This window comes from Cyrtonyx montezumae, unplaced genomic scaffold, assembly GCF_038088225.1.
Source record: "Cyrtonyx montezumae isolate F1298 unplaced genomic scaffold, pur_monq_1.0 scaffold_61, whole genome shotgun sequence".
In the NCBI taxonomy this organism is placed as follows: domain Eukaryota; kingdom Metazoa; phylum Chordata; class Aves; order Galliformes; family Odontophoridae; genus Cyrtonyx; species Cyrtonyx montezumae.
This window is the reverse complement of record NW_027072069.1, coordinates 634,478-651,817: the sequence shown is the minus strand read 5'-3', so window position 1 is coordinate 651,817 and position 17,340 is coordinate 634,478. Positions and strand designations below refer to the sequence as shown.

The 17,340-nt window shown below is 50.0% G+C and overlaps 1 protein-coding gene across 3 annotated transcripts; it reads left to right on the top strand.

Annotated features, from left to right (window-relative positions):
• Positions 1–1,338: 1,338 nt before the first annotated feature.
• ETV4 (ETS variant transcription factor 4) lies at positions 1,339–17,047 on the top strand. Of its 3 annotated transcripts, none has more exons than XM_065749984.1 (11): positions 1,339–1,397; positions 1,480–1,576; positions 1,756–1,803; positions 5,403–5,456; positions 10,357–10,483; positions 10,779–10,937; positions 11,701–11,936; positions 15,126–15,194; positions 15,492–15,661; positions 16,053–16,154; positions 16,554–17,047. In XM_065749984.1, exons 1-11 carry the CDS (start codon positions 1,353–1,355, stop codon positions 16,773–16,775), a joined length of 1,329 nt encoding a protein of 442 aa, XP_065606056.1. In that variant the 5' UTR covers positions 1,339–1,352; the 3' UTR covers positions 16,776–17,047. The 3 variants fall into 3 exon arrangements, with proteins under 3 accessions (XP_065606056.1, XP_065606055.1, XP_065606057.1); XM_065749983.1 differs by having other exon boundaries at positions 15,489–15,661; XM_065749985.1 differs by having other exon boundaries at positions 1,721–1,803; positions 15,489–15,661.
• The last annotated feature ends 293 nt before the right edge of the window (positions 17,048–17,340 follow it).

The following is a 17,340-nucleotide window of genomic DNA, read 5'->3' as shown; positions in this document are numbered from 1 at the left end:
TCTTAACCAGGAAATGCAGCACTAATAACCAAGAGTCAAACAGCAATTTTGCAATGACCTGTATAGCAGAAAGTGCAAAGCAAAGCATGGGTATCTGGTGTCCCACAGACTCTGCAGCACACTTGAAGTATAAATTGCATAACAGCAGTCTAACTGGGAGACATATTCTCTTGTAGCTTTCCAACAGCATTAGATTAAAGTCAACTGCTCGAACAAATCATTACAAGACATGCAAACAGAATCTAACTCAGCAAAACTGAAAAGTCAGAAGATTAACTAGTGTGCTTCATAGGCTTTCTCAAGTCAAATTTAAGTTCCCAGAGCTGTGTTTAACCACACACTTGTAATATTTGGGGATGTGGTATACGTATTCTTGTTCTTCCATCATAAGGATGTCATGCAGATTGCACTGGTTGTAGAGAAAGCATGACAAAGATGTACAGTTTCTATGTGGAATTAGGAGGAACTTGTGCTCTTGTCCCTTCATGCACAGCAAAGAGTAAAACTGGTTTTGGTTGCTAGGGCTTTAATTATTCTAACTCCAGATGCATGAGTGAGATTTTTCCAAATCTTGTTGAAACTTGAAGAACTTCCCCGGAACAGGGCTGAAAATAACCTCAAGACTGTTAGAAAATGACTGCAGTGTGGGTGAGAACTGGCAGGCCCTGTCGTGTGCCGCGCTGGGTAGGAGGCTGAAAGTGCAGGCTGAGCGTGCTCGGTCGGAGCGCTCCGGGCTCCTCCGCAGCCTTTCATGAATGAACTTCCAGAGTTTTTTTATGAATGGGCGCTCCGTCCTTGAATGAACAGCGGAGCGCTGCGCTCTGATTGGCTCCGGCGGATAAAGCCACACCCACTTTCCCCTCCTCGAGCTGCGATTGGTGGACGTGCCCCGGCCCAGGGCTTCATTCACGAAGTCAATGAAACAAAGGAGCGGGGAGCCGAGCTCGTGAAGGCGGCGATGCGCCAATGGGAGGCCGCCCCCGGGCGCTCAACGGCCTGAACGGCCGCGCGGGCGGGGCCGAGCGGGGCCCCACATGGGCCGGGAGCCGCCACCGGGTGAGGTGTGGGGCCGGAGGGTCGGGGCCCGTCCTTGGGACCGCGGGGGGAGTTCGGTCCCGTTCGTTTACTGAAGTTTCAGGAGCGGTTTGGAGCTTCCCTGGGGTCTCGGCTCTTCCAGCCCTCTATTTCTCTGTGCGGTGGGGTGGGGGGTGTCCCGCTTGTAACCCCTACCCGTAGCCCCCGCCCTCAGCAGGTGCTGCCGGCCCGCTCGTAGCCTTCCCCCTGTGCCTCCCCCAGGTGCCCTCCGAGAGCCGGCAGCTCCGCGGCCGCGGAGGTAGCGCCCGGGCGGCAGGATGAAGGGGTACGTGGACCAGCAGGTGCCGTTCACTTTCCCCCAGGTGAGTAGTGGCTCAAATGGGCCTGGGGGGGGCTCAGGGCAGCCCCCGCTCCGAGCACTGAGCTGATCCGCTCCTCTCGCAGCCGCCGCCGGGCCATGCGGGCTCCGGATGCCGGGCTCCGACGGACGCTGGGAAGAGCCCCATGGAGCCGGGCTTGCTGCCGGCGCAGGATTCAGAAGGTAAAAAGAGGGGGGGAGTGGGCTGGAGGGGAGGTTGAGGAAGGCTCTGGGCAGGGACCAGGTCCTCCCCCCTGTGCCTCCGCCCCCACCTCCCCGTCCCGCCCGGCATCTCCCCGCTGGAGCATCCCGCTGTCCCTTCCCCAGCGCTCCACTGAGGAAACCTCTCGCTTTTCGTGCAGACCTCTTCCAGGACTTGAGCCAGTTCCAGGAGACTTGGCTGACAGAAGGTAGGCTCCTTCCCCCTCGCTCTGTTTTGGTTTCTTCGTCTTTCGCTTCTTTGTCTTTTTGGTGTTTGTACTGTTCCTTTGCTTTGTTTGCCCAGCTCCAAACATTGAGGATTTTTTCAGGCTTGCCAACCTCTGCGCTGTGTAAATGAAGCAGCATGAATCACACTATTGTGCTGGGTATTTGCTTATGAATGGAACTTGGCCGCCAGCCCGTTTTCCCGGTTACAATTTTTGTTTCAGCCTCTACTTGTAAACGGTTTGATTTTATGCTAATTTGTCGCTGATCTTTGTTAGTTACCAAAACATTTATATTTTCTTAAACAAACAATGAATTCTTGTTTTAATTTGGGAGAGGGGATGCTCTTCCTAACGCTTTTTCTTTGGGAAGATAATTCTTTGGAAGTACCCTCCTGGAGTTCATCTGTCTACATTCGTATCTAAACTGTTTTGCCTCTTGAATTCAAGGAAGAGAAAGCCTCAAGTGTTGGGAAGTGCCGTTAATTCCAAGCGAGAATAGTTCTAAGCAGATAGTGAACTTGTTCTTTCAGTGCTTCAGATGATCGATTTTCGAGAGGAATTGAAAACGTTTCCTTAAGTACAGACGTCTGATAAGTGGGAGAGTGCTTACTGTGATATCGGTACTTAACAACTATTTAACCGTTAAGAAAAGAAACGGAATAACTTGTGTTCTTTTCAATTTGGTGTGAAATGCTGTCGACCAGGTAGAATTTGGTGAGGATTGTAAGGGTATAATAGGAATTAACTGAGGCTGTTCTGAGGTAGAAACGCTACTAATTTAGAGCAGGAATCCAGGTTTTAATCGCTGGTCATCTCTGTTGAATCTGACAAAGGTGCACGCTTGCTTGGGATTGACTTCTGTTAAATCTTCAAAAGCCTTGAGCAGCCCATGCGGTGTTTATGTCAGAGTTGTAGTCCGGTCTTTCGATTTTGAGCTTTCTAATGTTTGGTAACGTTTTCAAACGTTAATCCAAAAAATTTGTATGCACTTATGAATCCGTTCCCACTGTGCTGCTGGTGGATGTTCCACAGTAAGCACCTCAGGTGGAGGGAAGGTTGCACTGAGGTCTCGTAGCAGTGGATGGGGGAAAAAGGGAACTGTCATTGAAGTATTTCATGGCTTATAATGCAAACCTTAGAAGAAAAGCAGCAGCACAACATTATGTTTCCTACTGAGTACCTTCTGCATGGAGGAAGAACTCTTCAGTAGCTCTGAGGAGGGAAGGAGCTTCGGGTTGTCCTAACAGCTCTGCTCTCTGTACCTGTCAGATGAAATTCCCCCCCTTCTTGCTCTCTTTATGAATACTTTTGTAGCTTTGTAATGCCTTTCACTCAAATAATTCGAGAAACTGTGCTGCTTTCTGTGAGTTATTCCTCACGATGCACACAGCAGTGACGTGCTGTGCTTTCATTTTTCCATTGGGAGCAGCTGAGTTGTGGAGCATCCCAAAGCTTGCTGAGATCCCACAGCTGAGGATGGGGCTCTGGGTTTCCTATTACCTGATTTTCATGCTGCAATCACACACACAAAAAAAAACAACAGTGCCTGCAGTGCTCAGTACCTCATAAAACATAATGACTTTTTTTTTTTTCTGATGGACATGCGGAGATTTCTTGAAATTACTAATGAATTTTCAGAGCTGAGAAGACAAGATTTTAACGGGGACAAAATGAAATGAGAGGGTAAAGCCCAGAAATAACGGCTGTTAAAGTATGGCATGAAAGGCTTCAGAAGTGGCTTTGAGTGATGGGTTATTTCTGAGAGGTTAGAGTAGAAGTGAACAAAAATCTGTTGAAGGCCGTTCTGTCGTTGTCTGTTTTGTCTGACTTAGCCAACAGATCTTCTGTTTCCTTTATCCTTGTTCTCATATTAAACCTCCAGAATGAATGTGAGAGAAATGCTTATGAGAAAACGCCCTGTGATAACAACTACTGCGTGTAGAAAATAGGAAGGTTTTATACAGGTCATATGCATCCAGAATCTGTCACAAGTGCTGATGTGACACTGGCAGCTGGTGACTGTGCAGAAGTGCTCTTGGAATGAAGTTGTCAGCAAAGCGACGAGCACTAAGCTGAGGATTCAACCTCGGCTCAGGCTCTTCTGAGTCACTTTTTTGAAGGTGGTTCACATAATGAATTGGGCAGGTTTGCTTCTGTCCCCCTCCCTTTGTTGTTTGTGGTTCCCGTTAGCCATCACAGCAGTTATTTTAAGGAGCAGGGATTGCACTGAGAGGAGCTCAGCTAGTCGTCGTTAGCACAGGATTATTCCCTGAGGTTTATTTTTGGCATGTCTTGTCTATCTTGGCTTCACGTGACTGAGATTAGTGGGCTTCCATTCCTCATCTCTCTTTACTCTGACTGCATCGCTTTAGAGCTAAGTGCAGGCTCCTGTTCGTGCTGCAATATCCAGAGCCAGGTCTGCAGTGAAGTGGCAGTATCATTTGTGAGCAATTTTTGTGACATGAGCTGCAGGTTCTCCCTTCCCTGCAGTTAAAGGGGCATAAAAGTAATAGTTGGAAGTGATAAAATATTATTGCAACAGGCATGTGCTGCTGTTAAGGCTCTCCCCAAGATGATTCCTCCCAGATTTCAGATTCTGCTGCTGTGCAGTGAGGGCTGTGGGATGTCAGCTCAGCTGCACCCGAGCTAAGGAAAGCAGAGCACACCCCCCACCAAAGATGGGGATCAGGAGTATTTTTGCTTGGATAACGGGAAGGAATCGTTCCCTGTATGGAAGTGCAAGGGTGAAGTTAAGAATGCTGCTCTTGGCAAATGGGAGATGCAGGAAGTGAAGGAGAACATGTGTGGCTGACGCCTGTGAAATCACAAGAGCTGGTAACTACAACAAACAAAGCAGCACCAGTTAGATATCCTAGCATTCTTGTGTCAAAACAGTGTGCAGTAGCACTCTGGACTACGAAAGCATTTGATTTTTTGGAACGTTAATCTGCCAGAGACACACTTGAGCACCTTGCAATCAAACTCTTTCCTTCGTTGTGCTGTGGACTTTGTGCCATGAGCCTCTGCATTTCGGCTGAGGGAGATGTTAAGCCCAAACTTCGTGCTGCTAGTGAGATGCTGAAGTTGTTCAGTAGTATCTTGTTCCGAGTATTGCTATTTTCCTCCTAAATGTTGTCTTTCTGCTCACCTACAAATTGCCTATCCTACTAGTAGCTATCCCCTGCTGCTGGAGCTGCTGAAAGGATCCTTCCTATACCAAGGTGTAGGGTTTTTTTCTGCTCTCCTTGCAGCTTTGGCACATCCTTTCCAAACCCACCAGCTGGTCAGTACGTTTCCTCTGCTAAATGGTTGGGAAAAGTGAACCTCAAGATGATAAACTTATGCTGTTGCCCTTTTTGCTTCCAAGGAAGGTGAGGTGTAACTCTGCAGGCAGTGGAGCTGGATTCATGAATCCCAAAGGGAAGCTGCCCTCAGTCACTGGAGTGCCTCCCCATGGAAGGCTCAGATCTTTCCAGCATAGAATGATTTCTACCTTACTGTTAATTACACCATACAAAGTGCCAAATCTAATTCTCCTCTCTCTCTCTCCCTCCCTCCCTCCCCAACCCCCCCCCTGGCAGCTCAGGTTCCAGACAGTGATGAGCAATTTGTGCCTGACTTCCATTCAGAAAACCGTAAGTGGTGTGGGGTGGGTGTGCACCTCGGGGGAGAAGGGTTGGATATGTTTTCAAGATCCGTTTACCCCAAACGACTCCGCAGATGCAACACAGATACTGAGGCTGAAGTGCTCTGCTAGTTCCTGCTTTGTTGTGACAATGAAGCCCTGGTGTCCCCACTTTGCACAATGCAGAGATATCTGTGTGCTTGGAACTACCAAACCTTATGCTGAGCTCATTCAGTGGATGTGTTTTAGGGTGTGAGTGTGAGTATAAGCTCTTCAGGCATCCTGAAGAGCTTATAAGGTGTGTTAAGATGGTAAATCAAAGATAGAATTTGTGCTATTGCTCATCCCAGAGTGAAAGGAGTTGAGCTGTGTGTGGAATTCTGAGTGCTGTATGTCCTGGGGGGGAGGATGCTTTAGGGCTCTGCTCACCCACATGAGCTGGTGCTGCTAGGATCACATTTTGCTGCCCTTAGGGACTGAAAACATGTGTTGAAAATAGCTCTGTTTGTACCAGAGTGTGCAAAGCGCATTGCAACTATTTGCATCCATCCTGGAGAGGGGTAAGGGCTGCACAGGTCCCAGCTTGGGGCTGGAAGTTTCTGCCCATGGCTGTGCAGCAATTCCTGCTCCTCTCCTGCCTAAATGCCAATGGCACAGCAGCTACTCCATCCTCTGGGCAGCTCGCTGAGATCAGGGAAGTTCATTTACAACCACTGCAGTTGGCTGTGGTGTTATCCCATCTCTGCTCCTCTCTGCTTGGGGCACTTTTCCCCATGAAAACCAAAATGAAACTCTCCTCCCTCCTTCCCGATTTGGCTCTGGGTGTGCTCTCTGAGTCATGCAGCTTGTTTCTTCCTCTCTTTGACCTAGAACTGAGAGGAGGGCTGCTCCCATGTTTCACTCTGAATGAATGAGCCAGTTGTAATGCGATCGCCCGTTCCAGCTAGCAGGGGCCAGAAGGAGTGGGCTGCTCCCAGCACATTTCACTGCTTGAGGTTTCAATGGAGCTTCAGTGTCCTGGGCAGAGCATTTCTATTTATTTATTTTTTCCTGCAGACTCAGCTAATGTATCCGTGTTTTTTAGATGGGTTCTGTCTATCCCTTTACTCTTGGGAAGAGAAGCTCAGGGCTGCCCATGGGAGCCCCTTGTCCCCAGGGAGGAGTGGGAGCCAAAAGCAGTTTGAGGCCCTGGCCCCTGATGGATGTGTTTATTTACACTGATTCTGTCAGGCTGCTTGGATCCCTCTGGGTGCTGGCATGATGCTTTCCTGGAGTGGGCTGAATCCCAAGGCAGACCAGCAGTCAGATTGGTGGGCTTATTTTTTTCCCCCTCTTGCTGAGATCTAATTCTGGAGCAGGGTGGGGGAAGTGCTGGCAGTAAGAAGTGGCCAGAACATCCTGTACTGAGGGTAAGAAGCAGCAGCCCCTTCCTCAGCCCTCTTGCTATAGCAGCTTGCTGGTGCACATAGTAATTGCCAGTGAGGCATGGCTGGTGCTCCTGTGGCACGGGTTAGTGCAGAAACAAATCCAGCAAAATGATCTGGTCACAGCTCAGGATGTGACCTTCCACCCTTTAAACTATAATCACATAAGTTCATAAGTTCATAAGGTTGGAAAGGACCTATAAGATCATCTAGTCCAACCATCCTCCTATCACTATCTCTACCCAACTACTAAATTAAGTCCTTTAGCACCTCATCTAAACGCTTCTTGAACAGCGCTAGGGATGGTGCCTCAACCACCTCCCTAGGCAGGCCATTCCAGTGCCTGACCACTCTTTCAGAAAAGAAATGCTTCCTGAGGTCTAATCTAAATCTTCCCTGGCGCAACTTGTGGCCATTCCCTCTCGTCCTGTCATTACTTATCAGGGAGAAGAGGCCTACCCCCTCCTCACCACAACCCCCCTTCAGGAAGTGGTAGAGTGCAATAAGGTCTCCTCTGAGCCTCCTCTTCTCCAGACTAAACAATCCCAGCTCCCTCAGCCGCTCCTCATAAGACTTGTGCTCCAGGCCCCTCACCAGTTTTGTTGCCCTTCTCTGAACACGCTCCAGGGCCTCAATGTCCTTCTTGTAGTGAGGGGCCCAAAACTGAACACAGTACTCGAGGTGCGGCCGTACCAGAGCTGAGTACAGGGGGATGATCACCTCCCTGCTCCTGCTGGCTACACTATTTCTAATACAGGCCAGGATGCTGTTGGCCTTCTTAGCCACCTGGGCACACTGCCGGCTCATGTTGAGCCGAGCATCAACCAACACCCCCAGGTCCTTTTCCTCTCCACATTCTTCAAGCCATTCTGCCCCAAGCCTATAGCATTGCATGGGGTTATTGTGGCCAAAGTGCAGGACCCGGCACTTGGTCTTATTGAACCTCATCCCATTTTGCTCAGCCCAGCTGTTCAGCCTATCCAAATCCCTCTGAAGGGCCTCCCTACCCTCAGGCAGTTTGACACATCCTCCCAGCTTTGTGTCATCTGCAAACTTACTGAGGGTACACTCAATTCCCTCGTCTAGGTCATCAATAAAGATATTAAACAAGATGGGCCCCAAAACTGACCCTTGGGGGACACCACTCGTAACAGGACGCCAGCTGGACTTAACTCCATTAACCACTACCCTCTGGGCACGGCCCTCCAGCCAGTTCTCCACCCAGAGAAGAGTGAACCTGTCCACACCACGGGCTGCCAGTTTCCTTAGGAGAATACTGTGGGAGACCGTGTCAAAGGCCTTGCTGAAGTCCAGGTAGACTACATCAACAGCCTTTCCCTCATCTACCTGTCTGGTCACCCAGTCATAGAAGGAGATGAGGTTGGACAAGCACGACCTGCCCCTGGTGAACCCGTGCTGGCTGGGTCTGATCCCTTTATTGCCATGCATGTGTCGTGTGATCTCCCTCAATAACATCTGTTCCATAACTTTCCCTGATACCGAGGTCAGGCTGACAGGCCTGTAGTTCCCCGGGTCTTCCTTACGGCCTTTCTTGAAGATGGGAGTCACATCGGCAAGCCTCCAATCTTGTGGGACCTCTCCAGATAACCAGGAATGCTGATAGATGGCAGAAAGTGGCTTGGCAATCACCTCTGCTAGCTCCCTCAGCACCCTTGGGTGGATCCCATCTGGCCCCATGGACTTGTGGGAGTTCAGATGGAGGAGAAGATCTCTGACCGTCTCTGCTTGAATCACAGGGGGTGCATTATGCACCCCGTCCCAGACTTCCAGGTCAGGGCAAGTACCATTTGGATAACTGTCCTGTTTATTAAAGACAGATGTGAAGAAGGCATTGAGAACCTCAGCCTTTTCCTTATCATCTGTGGTTATATTGCCTGCCTCGTTGAGTAAAGGAGGGAAATTTTCCTTAGTTTTTCTCCTGCTGTTAATATATTTGTAAAAGGGTTTCCTGTTCTCCTTTACAGCAGTAGCCAGCCTAATTTCAAGCTGGGCTTTAGCATTTCTAATTTTCTGCCTGCAGATCTTGGCCAGTTCTCTGTAGTCACCCCAAGTAGCCTGACCCATCTTCCAGAGGACATAGACTCTCCTTTTCTCTCGGAGTCTCAACAAAAGATCCCGGTTCATCCACACTGGTCTTTTGCTCCTCCGGCTTGACTTACAGGACTCCGGGACTGCCTGCTCCTGTGCCTTTAAGATTTCCATCTTGAAGAGCATCCAGGCTTCCTGGACCCCTTTACCCTTCAGGAGCAAGTCCCAAGGGACCCTTGCAACAAGTGTCCTGAACAGGTCAAAGTCTGCCCTCTGGAAGTCCAAGGTAATAGTTTTGCTAGTCACCCTCTTGACGGCACCCAGAATAGCAAACTCCACCATTTCATGGTCACTCTGGCCAAGACAATCTCCAACCTTCACATCCCCTACTAGTCCTTCCCTGTTAGTGAAAAGTAGGTCAAGCAAGGCATCTCCCCTGGTAGGCTCTTGCACCAGCTGAGTCAGGAAGCAATCACAGCTCTGGATGTCCCACTCCTTGAAAGCAGGGTTATGTCAGCTCAAAAAGGTGGGAGGAAACTGGCAAAGGGAGTGCAGTGAGCACAGGGAAGGGCTTTTAGCTTTCATTTGGGAGAATGACCTCTCCCTGGTTTGTACAAACAAACCTGGGTACTTCTTAGGAGTTACTCTTCCTTCCTAAGTGCCATAGCCTCCTACCAGCAGCAGCTGAGCCCAGAGGCAGAAGATGCTCACCACATCCCTAAGCCAGGGTGAGATTTCCAGGGGAATCGGTGGAGGAAGTTGTGTTCCCTGCTGGATTTAATTAAGCATGAGAAGTAACGCTACCCACATCCTGGCACTGTGAACTGCAACCCACGTTTGTTATTCATGAAATCCTGACCAGCCCAGAAATATTCCTCCTGTTATAGGCTAGGAGGGAGGCTGCTGAGAGGACCTGCAGTCTGCTCTTCCAGCTTGGAGGTGGGTTTGGTGGAAACAGAGACTTAAAGTCAGGTAATCTTCTGTGTGAGTGGTGATGCAGCTCTTCTGGAACAGGACCTCCAGCTCTCTGAATCAGTTGTGCTTCTGGAAATGCTTCTTGTGTGAGGTGTGTGAGTTATATTACAGGAAGTCACCAGGCTGCAATGAATGTCATAGGATGCAATTTGTATTTTCCCATGGAAAGCCCTCAGCTCATTGTCTACCGAAGCCTCACACTTACTTTCATGCAGGACAAGCCATAGGATCAGGAAACCCACAGTGTGGTGCCTTATTATTGCGTTATAACTTAATGCAGTGTTGTGTGGTGATGCTACCCATAAGACATGTTTAACAAGTATGCCAACAGAAGGAAATTTTGCCTGATGCAAAGCTTTGCTTTCATGTGTTGAAAAATAGGATGCGTGCATTCAACCCCTCGGGAATTTCTCCATAAATGAGAAGAGTTTCAGTTTGATTTTCCCACCTCTCCCCCCTCAGTAGCTTTTCACAGTCCTCCTGCGAAGATTAAAAAGGAGCCACAAAGTCCCTCCTCGGACCCCACACTGTCCTGCAACCACAAGCAGCCATTCCAGTATCGCAATGGCGAGCAGTGCCTTTATGCCAGGTAAAGCAGCTGCATGGGGAGGGATAGGGGCTGTTGGGAAACTGAGTGCTGCTGCCTTATCTGATGAGCTCTTATCACCACAACCTGACCTGGGGGAGGGAAGTGTGGTATGGATTTGCAGCACAGATCACACAGGGGTCAGTATCTCCAGTGCATGGCATAACTCAGAGCCACTGTGAGATCAGGGCTGTTGTTTTGGGTTTTTTCTTTTTCCTCCCTTGTGCTGCTGAGAACAATACTGAGTGCTCCACAACCATAGTATAGAGGTGATCCAATATCTGTTTGACTTTCCCAGTGCCTATGATCAACCCAGACCAGTTGGGATCAAGTCCCCTGACCCAGGAACCCCGATCCAGTCACCGCTCCAGCAGTTCCCCAGACAGGACAGGAGCTTCCTGACCCCAGCAGGGCCACCCCACCCCACGTCCAGCTGTGGATACCTCATTGAAAACAGGTGAGCTGCAAATGGAGGAGGAGGCCACAGTTGGTTCTGTCTGTTTGGGTTTGGGAAGGAGTGGTGGCTGCTTCAGCAGAGGAGGGGCAGCAGGGCAGAGAGGGGACTGTGCCCCACAGCTCTGCCTGTATGGGGCCCCCCAGCACAAGAAAGATGTGGGGTGGGTACAGAGGAGGCCACAAGGATGCTCAGAGTCTGCTGCACCTCTGCTATGGAGAAAGGTTGAGGGAGAAGACAAGACTCGGAGGGAGACCTCATTGCAGCCCTCCTGTGCTTGAGAGATGCTTATAAATGAGAGGGGGAATGACTTGAAATAAAAAGAAGAGAGATGTAGGTGAGATGTGGGGAGAAAATTCTTTACCCAGAGGGTGGTGAGGTGCTGGCTATGCTGCCCTGAGCTGGGGGTGCCCATCCCTGGACGTGGGCATGGATGGGCTGCCTGAGCTGCTATGGGTCACCCAGCCCATGTCAGAGGGAGTGGAACCAGATATCTTTAGAGTCTTCCAGTACAACCATTCAACAAACCAGACCCAAATGTTGAGCTTCCAGCTTAAAGCACCTGGAACCCACAGCTGCTGCCTGGGGTTTGAAGGGGAAGTCTGACATGAAGCTCATCAGGTGTTGCAAATTCTGGGCTGTGTCGCTGCCATTGCAAATACCCACTGTAGGGTTGGCTCCCTGCCCTCACAACAAGCAGCACGAGGCCCTCTGACCCAGCTCAGAGAGCCAGGAAAGCATCCCACAACCTCTCCTCTCTTTGCAGCTCTGCCTACCAGCCACCCGTGGAGATGTGCCGCTCCTTCCCCTCCTCCCAGGGCATGGCCCGGGATGACCCCATTGCCTACCAGCATCCCATGTCTGAGCAATGCCTCCAGTTCCCCCTGCAGGGCTTCAAGCAGGAGTTCCATGACCCCCAGTACGAGCAGGCAGGCAGCAGCTGCCAGTACCCAGCAGCCGTGGTCGTCAAGCAGGAGCAGGTGGACTACATGTATGACTCAGGTGGGAACTCCTTCTGGCCGTGGCATTGGTTGGGATGAGCAAAGCCTGTGGGTGAACATCTATTGAAGATGGGTTCTGACCTTTCAAATTGTGCTTTTTTTTTCATCTTCAGGAGCTGGGAGGGTGGATGTGTAGTGGGGAATGCAAGCAGGGTTGGGTGCTTGGTGTGTCCAAGAGGAGATCAGGGCATCCTTCTGTAAAATATTCCAGGAAGGAATTTCTGATAGATTGGAAACAAGATACAGGAGCACGAAGGTTGGGATAACCCCACTCAGACTAGATTTAAGGCATGCTTTTTACTCACTTGCAAATATAATAAGCAGCCTTTGTTAGGAGGCTTTGCAATTCGTGAATTAACCCAGAAGAGCTTGGCTTATTCTCAAGGCTGTTTTGGTAGCTCTGGAGGTCAAATGCTTTCCTCATGGTGAAGTAGAGTGCCTTTGGACAACAGCTGGTTTTTGATGGGATGAAAAACCCGTTCTGACTTCAAAAGTGTTCTCTCTGCCCACTGCTTTCTGGTGAAGCTGCTCCAGTAATTGCTGTGTTGTGCTCATCATTACATCCCAGCCTCTCTGGTCAGGTCTGATCTGGATTTCTGTTCCTCCCACTGCCTTTCCAGAGCAATGTGGGCACGTGGGATCACTTTCATCACAAACTGAATCTGTGAGAATGGGGCCCTGTGTTTGTAGGTAATTAAAAACCTGGAAAATGGTCACGCCATGCCCTACTGAGCCAGGCTGGATTACTGTGTTAATAAACACTGCTGATTTCATTTGTATTAATGGAACCAAAACTGGCTTCTTGGCTGCAGACTCTAAAAACCACTTGGGTCCCTGCCCAGCCCAGTGCATTTGGAAGGTTTGGACAGAATCTTGCACTCTTAGATATATTTTTATCTGGTCAGGTAATGCTGATGGTTCTGGTTGGATTCCAAGGGTGACTCCCTAAAGGTGAGAGTCCTCCCAGAGGACTGGCAGAGAAACTGGAGTTGGGGTTTGTCCCTCTGCTTCATTTTCAGCCCTAGAAGCATTCTAAGCTTCACTTGCACCTTGGTAGCAATGCATTGCCACAGAACAAGAGATGATTCAAAGGGAACTGTTTGTCCCAGTGTCAAGGAATCACAGGAGCCTCCTCTGGTCTGTGCTGCCCAGGTCTGTGGGCTGGATAACTCATCTGTGCAAAGGTGCAAACAAATGCAATGATGGGCTCAAGCAGATAAGCTTCCTCTTAGCTCCCTGCAGCTGGAGGATGATGCATATTATGTTAAGAGGACCTTTTTTCCCCTCACTTTTTGCCTATCCCTTTGATCACAAGAGGCGTCAGAAAGTGAATCTTGGAGCAATCCCACATCCCTCAGCAGGCATTTGGAGACTGTAGCAGTGCCTGTATAGAAGACCTTAACCAGATGGGTTACTGTGTTGGAGAGCTCTGCACAGTGAACTTCAGCACTGGGTGCCGAAGTTTCCCGTTGAAGGCATTAGAAATGAAGCAGGGAACACCTTTTCCCTCTCCTCCAAGGGACTTTTCCCTCTTGAAGGGAATGTGGAGGCTGTCAGAGAGGGAGAGACATGAGATCAGCATAGAAGGAATTGTACCAAAATCTCTTCTACCACTAAGAGCAGAAAGGAAGGAATCTGATATCTCAGAGCCAGTAGGGAACATCCACCTAAGGTCTCTGCAGCAGAGGTGACCCTGAGCTGCACTGTGAGATGGTGCTGTGGGATAACACTATGGAGCTGCACTATGAGGTGATGCTCTGTGCCCTCCTGGCCCTGTTTCTTTGCTCTGAGTGGAGGCAGTGGGATTTCACTCACAAAATGGAGGCACTGGGATCACCTTTCGCTGCTGCCTCATACCCACAGCTGCTGTTGGCTGCTGGAAATGTGAGCACTGCTCCCTGCAGAAGGACCCTTTGCTGTGTGAGATAAACCTGCTGCCTGCTGACAAGCAGAGCTAAAATCTTACCACTAAAGCATGATGGTTGCCCACAACCTGGTCTGTCCCAAGGGCATAGCACAGAGCTCAGTGTGGATCTTTGTCAGAGCCAGCCTCCACCTGCTGCTTCCCATAGGAGCAGGGCATGCAGAGATCACAGAGGATCACCAACAGAGATCAAGTTGATAGTTCTGGGAAGAGCTCTCCATGTACCAGAGCAACTGGGTAACTCTTGTTTTCCACAAGGGAGAAATCTTATTTGTTTCTGTCTGAAGATGCACTGCCCTGAGAGCACTCACCCCATGCACTGCTCTGGAGGGAATGTTCCTTCTGCTTTCCCAACGTTTTAATGACTGTTTTGAATTTGTTCCTTTTTAGCAGACATAAATCCATCACTAAAAGCTCCTGTGAGAGCAGGGAACGCTGTGCCCCTCCTGATACTGTGCTTTCACTGGGTCCCACTGGGCAGATGGGGAGAAAATGGGCAAACCCAGAAGAATGTTTCTTTGAGAGTGGTTTATGATTGTAATAACGTGAGCTCAGAGCATTCTTCTGCCCTCAGCATCAGCAAAATATCTGTGGGCAGCGATGGCTTTACATGGGAGTACAAAGGCCACGGGGTGCATCCACTCAGAGTGCCTGGTTACAGCTCCCCATCCAGAGGGGGTTTGATTCAGAAAATGCAGGATCCAGAAACAAGATAGGATATAAATTGCAGTGCCCAGGCAGCAATGCATGCTACACAGAGATCTGGAAAAAAATTTGTTTGGTTTTGGATTTGAATTATTTTTATCTTTGTGTTTTCTTGGCTCTACTTTGATGGGAAGATACTATTTCACCACCTGAATGTTTGCTGCTCTCTGTTAATATCTTCGTAGTACCCCTAGAAAAAAAACAAACAAAGCCAAAAACATAATGCCTCCTGACCTGTAAAAACAGCACCAGAGTGCGTGGTTACCTTAAACTAAGCTTCAGATAAGGGAGAGGTCTGGACTGAGCCTGTCACCCCAGATCTTATGTTAAGGGCAGGAAGCTAGGTAGCACTGCTGAGATAAACCAGTTCAATCCGTGATCTGGGATGCAGTGAAGATGAAGCAGTTGTGGGGTAGCCGGGCTGTAAGAAGGGACCTCTCTGTCACCTGCCCTTTGTGAGCACCCCAAGCGGGTGCTGCTGGGAGCTGTTGTCTCCTCCCTGTGCTGCACAGTGCTCACGCTGCCCTATCTGACCCCTTTGTGCTTTCTTTTCCCTTCCAGGCTGCAGCTATGACAAGCAGATGAGGCCCTTTGCTGATGACGTCTGCGTCGTTCCAGAGAAATTTGAAGGTTGGAGAAAGAATAACTTCTTTAAATGGGATTATCCACCAGACTTGGCCACTGCCTGCATTGCTCAGGGCACGATAGCTGTGATTCATGAGCAGCTCTTTGGTACCCTGAGCACTTTTAGCAGCAGATTTTAGTGACTGTAACGCTTAATAGCGAAGCGCATCTGAGCTCCCTCTGGAAGGATTTGCTGCTTTGCTTTATGTGAACTGAAATATTCTGGGTAAACTTTTGTGAAATACGCTCCCTTTGTGGCTGTATTTAAGCCTGAGAAAAGGTTTTGTTTGTCCTTCTCAGCAGGTGACATCAAGCAGGAGGTCGGAGGGTACCGGGAGGGACCCCCATACCAGCGGAGGGGGTCTCTCCAGCTCTGGCAGTTTCTTGTGGCTCTATTGGATGACCCCACCAACTCTCACTTCATTGCCTGGACTGGAAGAGGGATGGAGTTCAAACTGATTGAGCCAGAAGAGGTGAAGCCCTCTCGTTTCTCTGCAGGCTCAAGGGGAGCAGCTGCTGCAGGCAATGGCGAAGGAGATGGTCTCTGTGCTACAGTGTGTGTTCTGCTCTCCCTGATAAATGATGATTCATAGAATCATAGGACTGCTAAGGTTGGAAAAGACCTCAATTCCATCCTCAGCCCACACCCACTGTGCCCACTGTGTCCCTCAGTGCCATGTTTTCCCCATTCTTCATGTCCTGCAGGCACTGGGAACTGCCGAGGCCCGTGCTGTAGTTCGAGTTTCCTCCCGAAACGCTGTCAATGCTTCCATGTGCTGTGCTCCTCTTTTCCCAGAGACGATCAGCTGGATGGTGTTCTTTGTGTTCACAGCCACTCATGTGCTTTGTGGCTTTATTCTGCAGGTAGCCAGGCTGTGGGGCATCCAGAAGAACAGGCCAGCCATGAACTACGACAAGCTGAGCCGCTCCCTTCGCTACTATTACGAGAAAGGCATCATGCAGAAGGTGAGCTTGCAAAGCAGCTGGAGCTTTTGTGTCACTTGTGATGGTCCCTTTGGCAGAGCCAGGAGGCCTTGCAGGTGCACCAGGGCTCCACTGATTTTTGCCTATTCCTCACCCATCCTTTGCAGCAGCTAAATGAGGGCAGCATGAAGGAGCTGAGGCCAGGAATGACATAAAGAAATGATGGTTCCTCTTTGTATTATTTCAGTAGTAAGAAGAGCTTGAGTTTAGACAGTTATAAGGATGCATGATCAGCCTAGGCTTGATATCAGTGAGAGATCCACTGTGTGTCTTGGTCCTGTGTGGTGGGGGATGTTCTCTTCCAGACCCAGGACATTGGAGGGGATAACTGGGTAAGGAGGTGATGGCTGGCAGCATCCTCTGCTCTCCTTTTCCCTGCAGGTGGCGGGGGAACGCTACGTCTACAAGTTTGTGTGTGAGCCCGAGGCCCTGTTCTCTCTGGCCTTCCCTGACAACCAGAGGCCAGCCCTGAAGGCAGAGCTGGAGCGGCAGGTCAGCGAGGAGGACACAGTGCCTCTGTCTCACCTGGACGAGAGCACTGCTTACCTGCCTGACCTTGGGAGCCTCCCCCCACAACTCTATGGCAAAGGCTACACCTACTAACGCTGCTGGAGCCATGTGCCACCCTGCTTGTGTATATAAGGAGATGTCTGGTTAGTATCCGAGCTGTATAGGTGTTTTCCCAGGTCAGCCTGGGGCTGCACGGGACTGTGATACCTGCTGTGGTCAGGAGAAGGGATCAGGTCCACGTGTGGATGGATAACCAGCAGGCAGTTAATGGGGCTGCTGGGTGTTGGCAGTGTCACCCCTGTGTCTGGCAGGATGGGACCAGTCATCATCCAAGTGGGGCAGCTGTGGCTTCCCAGCATTGGGAGTGGTCAACATCCCTCCCCTTGGCAGCAGTGATGCCATCCTGCTAGGCTTCTCACAGCTGGGGACGCTACAGCTGCTGCAGGCTGTGTTCCTCCAGTGCTGAGCCCCTGGGTATGCTGCCCTCAGCCAGGAGCAGTGCAGACCTGGGCAGATTCACCTCCTCAGGGCCAACCTCACCTTCTGGCCAGGAGAACAGAATGAATGCTTTCCCATGAACTGCCCTGTTGGCACTAAGAATTACCCTTCCCCTGTGTGCATGCTCCTGCCTTGCCACCTCCTCTCCTGTAGCACCTCC

Bases quoted from the DNA above. Each gene is read 5' to 3' on its own strand.
- ETV4 (XM_065749983.1), top strand. From the start codon at position 1,353: ATGAAGGGGTACGTGGACCAGCAGGTGCCGTTCACTTTCCCCCAG. The intron at 1,577-1,755 runs GTAAAAAGAGGG...CTTTTCGTGCAG, and splicing joins GCCGGCGCAGGATTCAGAAG to ACCTCTTCCAGGACTTGAGC. The intron at 16,155-16,553 runs GTGAGCTTGCAA...TTTTCCCTGCAG, and splicing joins AGAAAGGCATCATGCAGAAG to GTGGCGGGGGAACGCTACGT.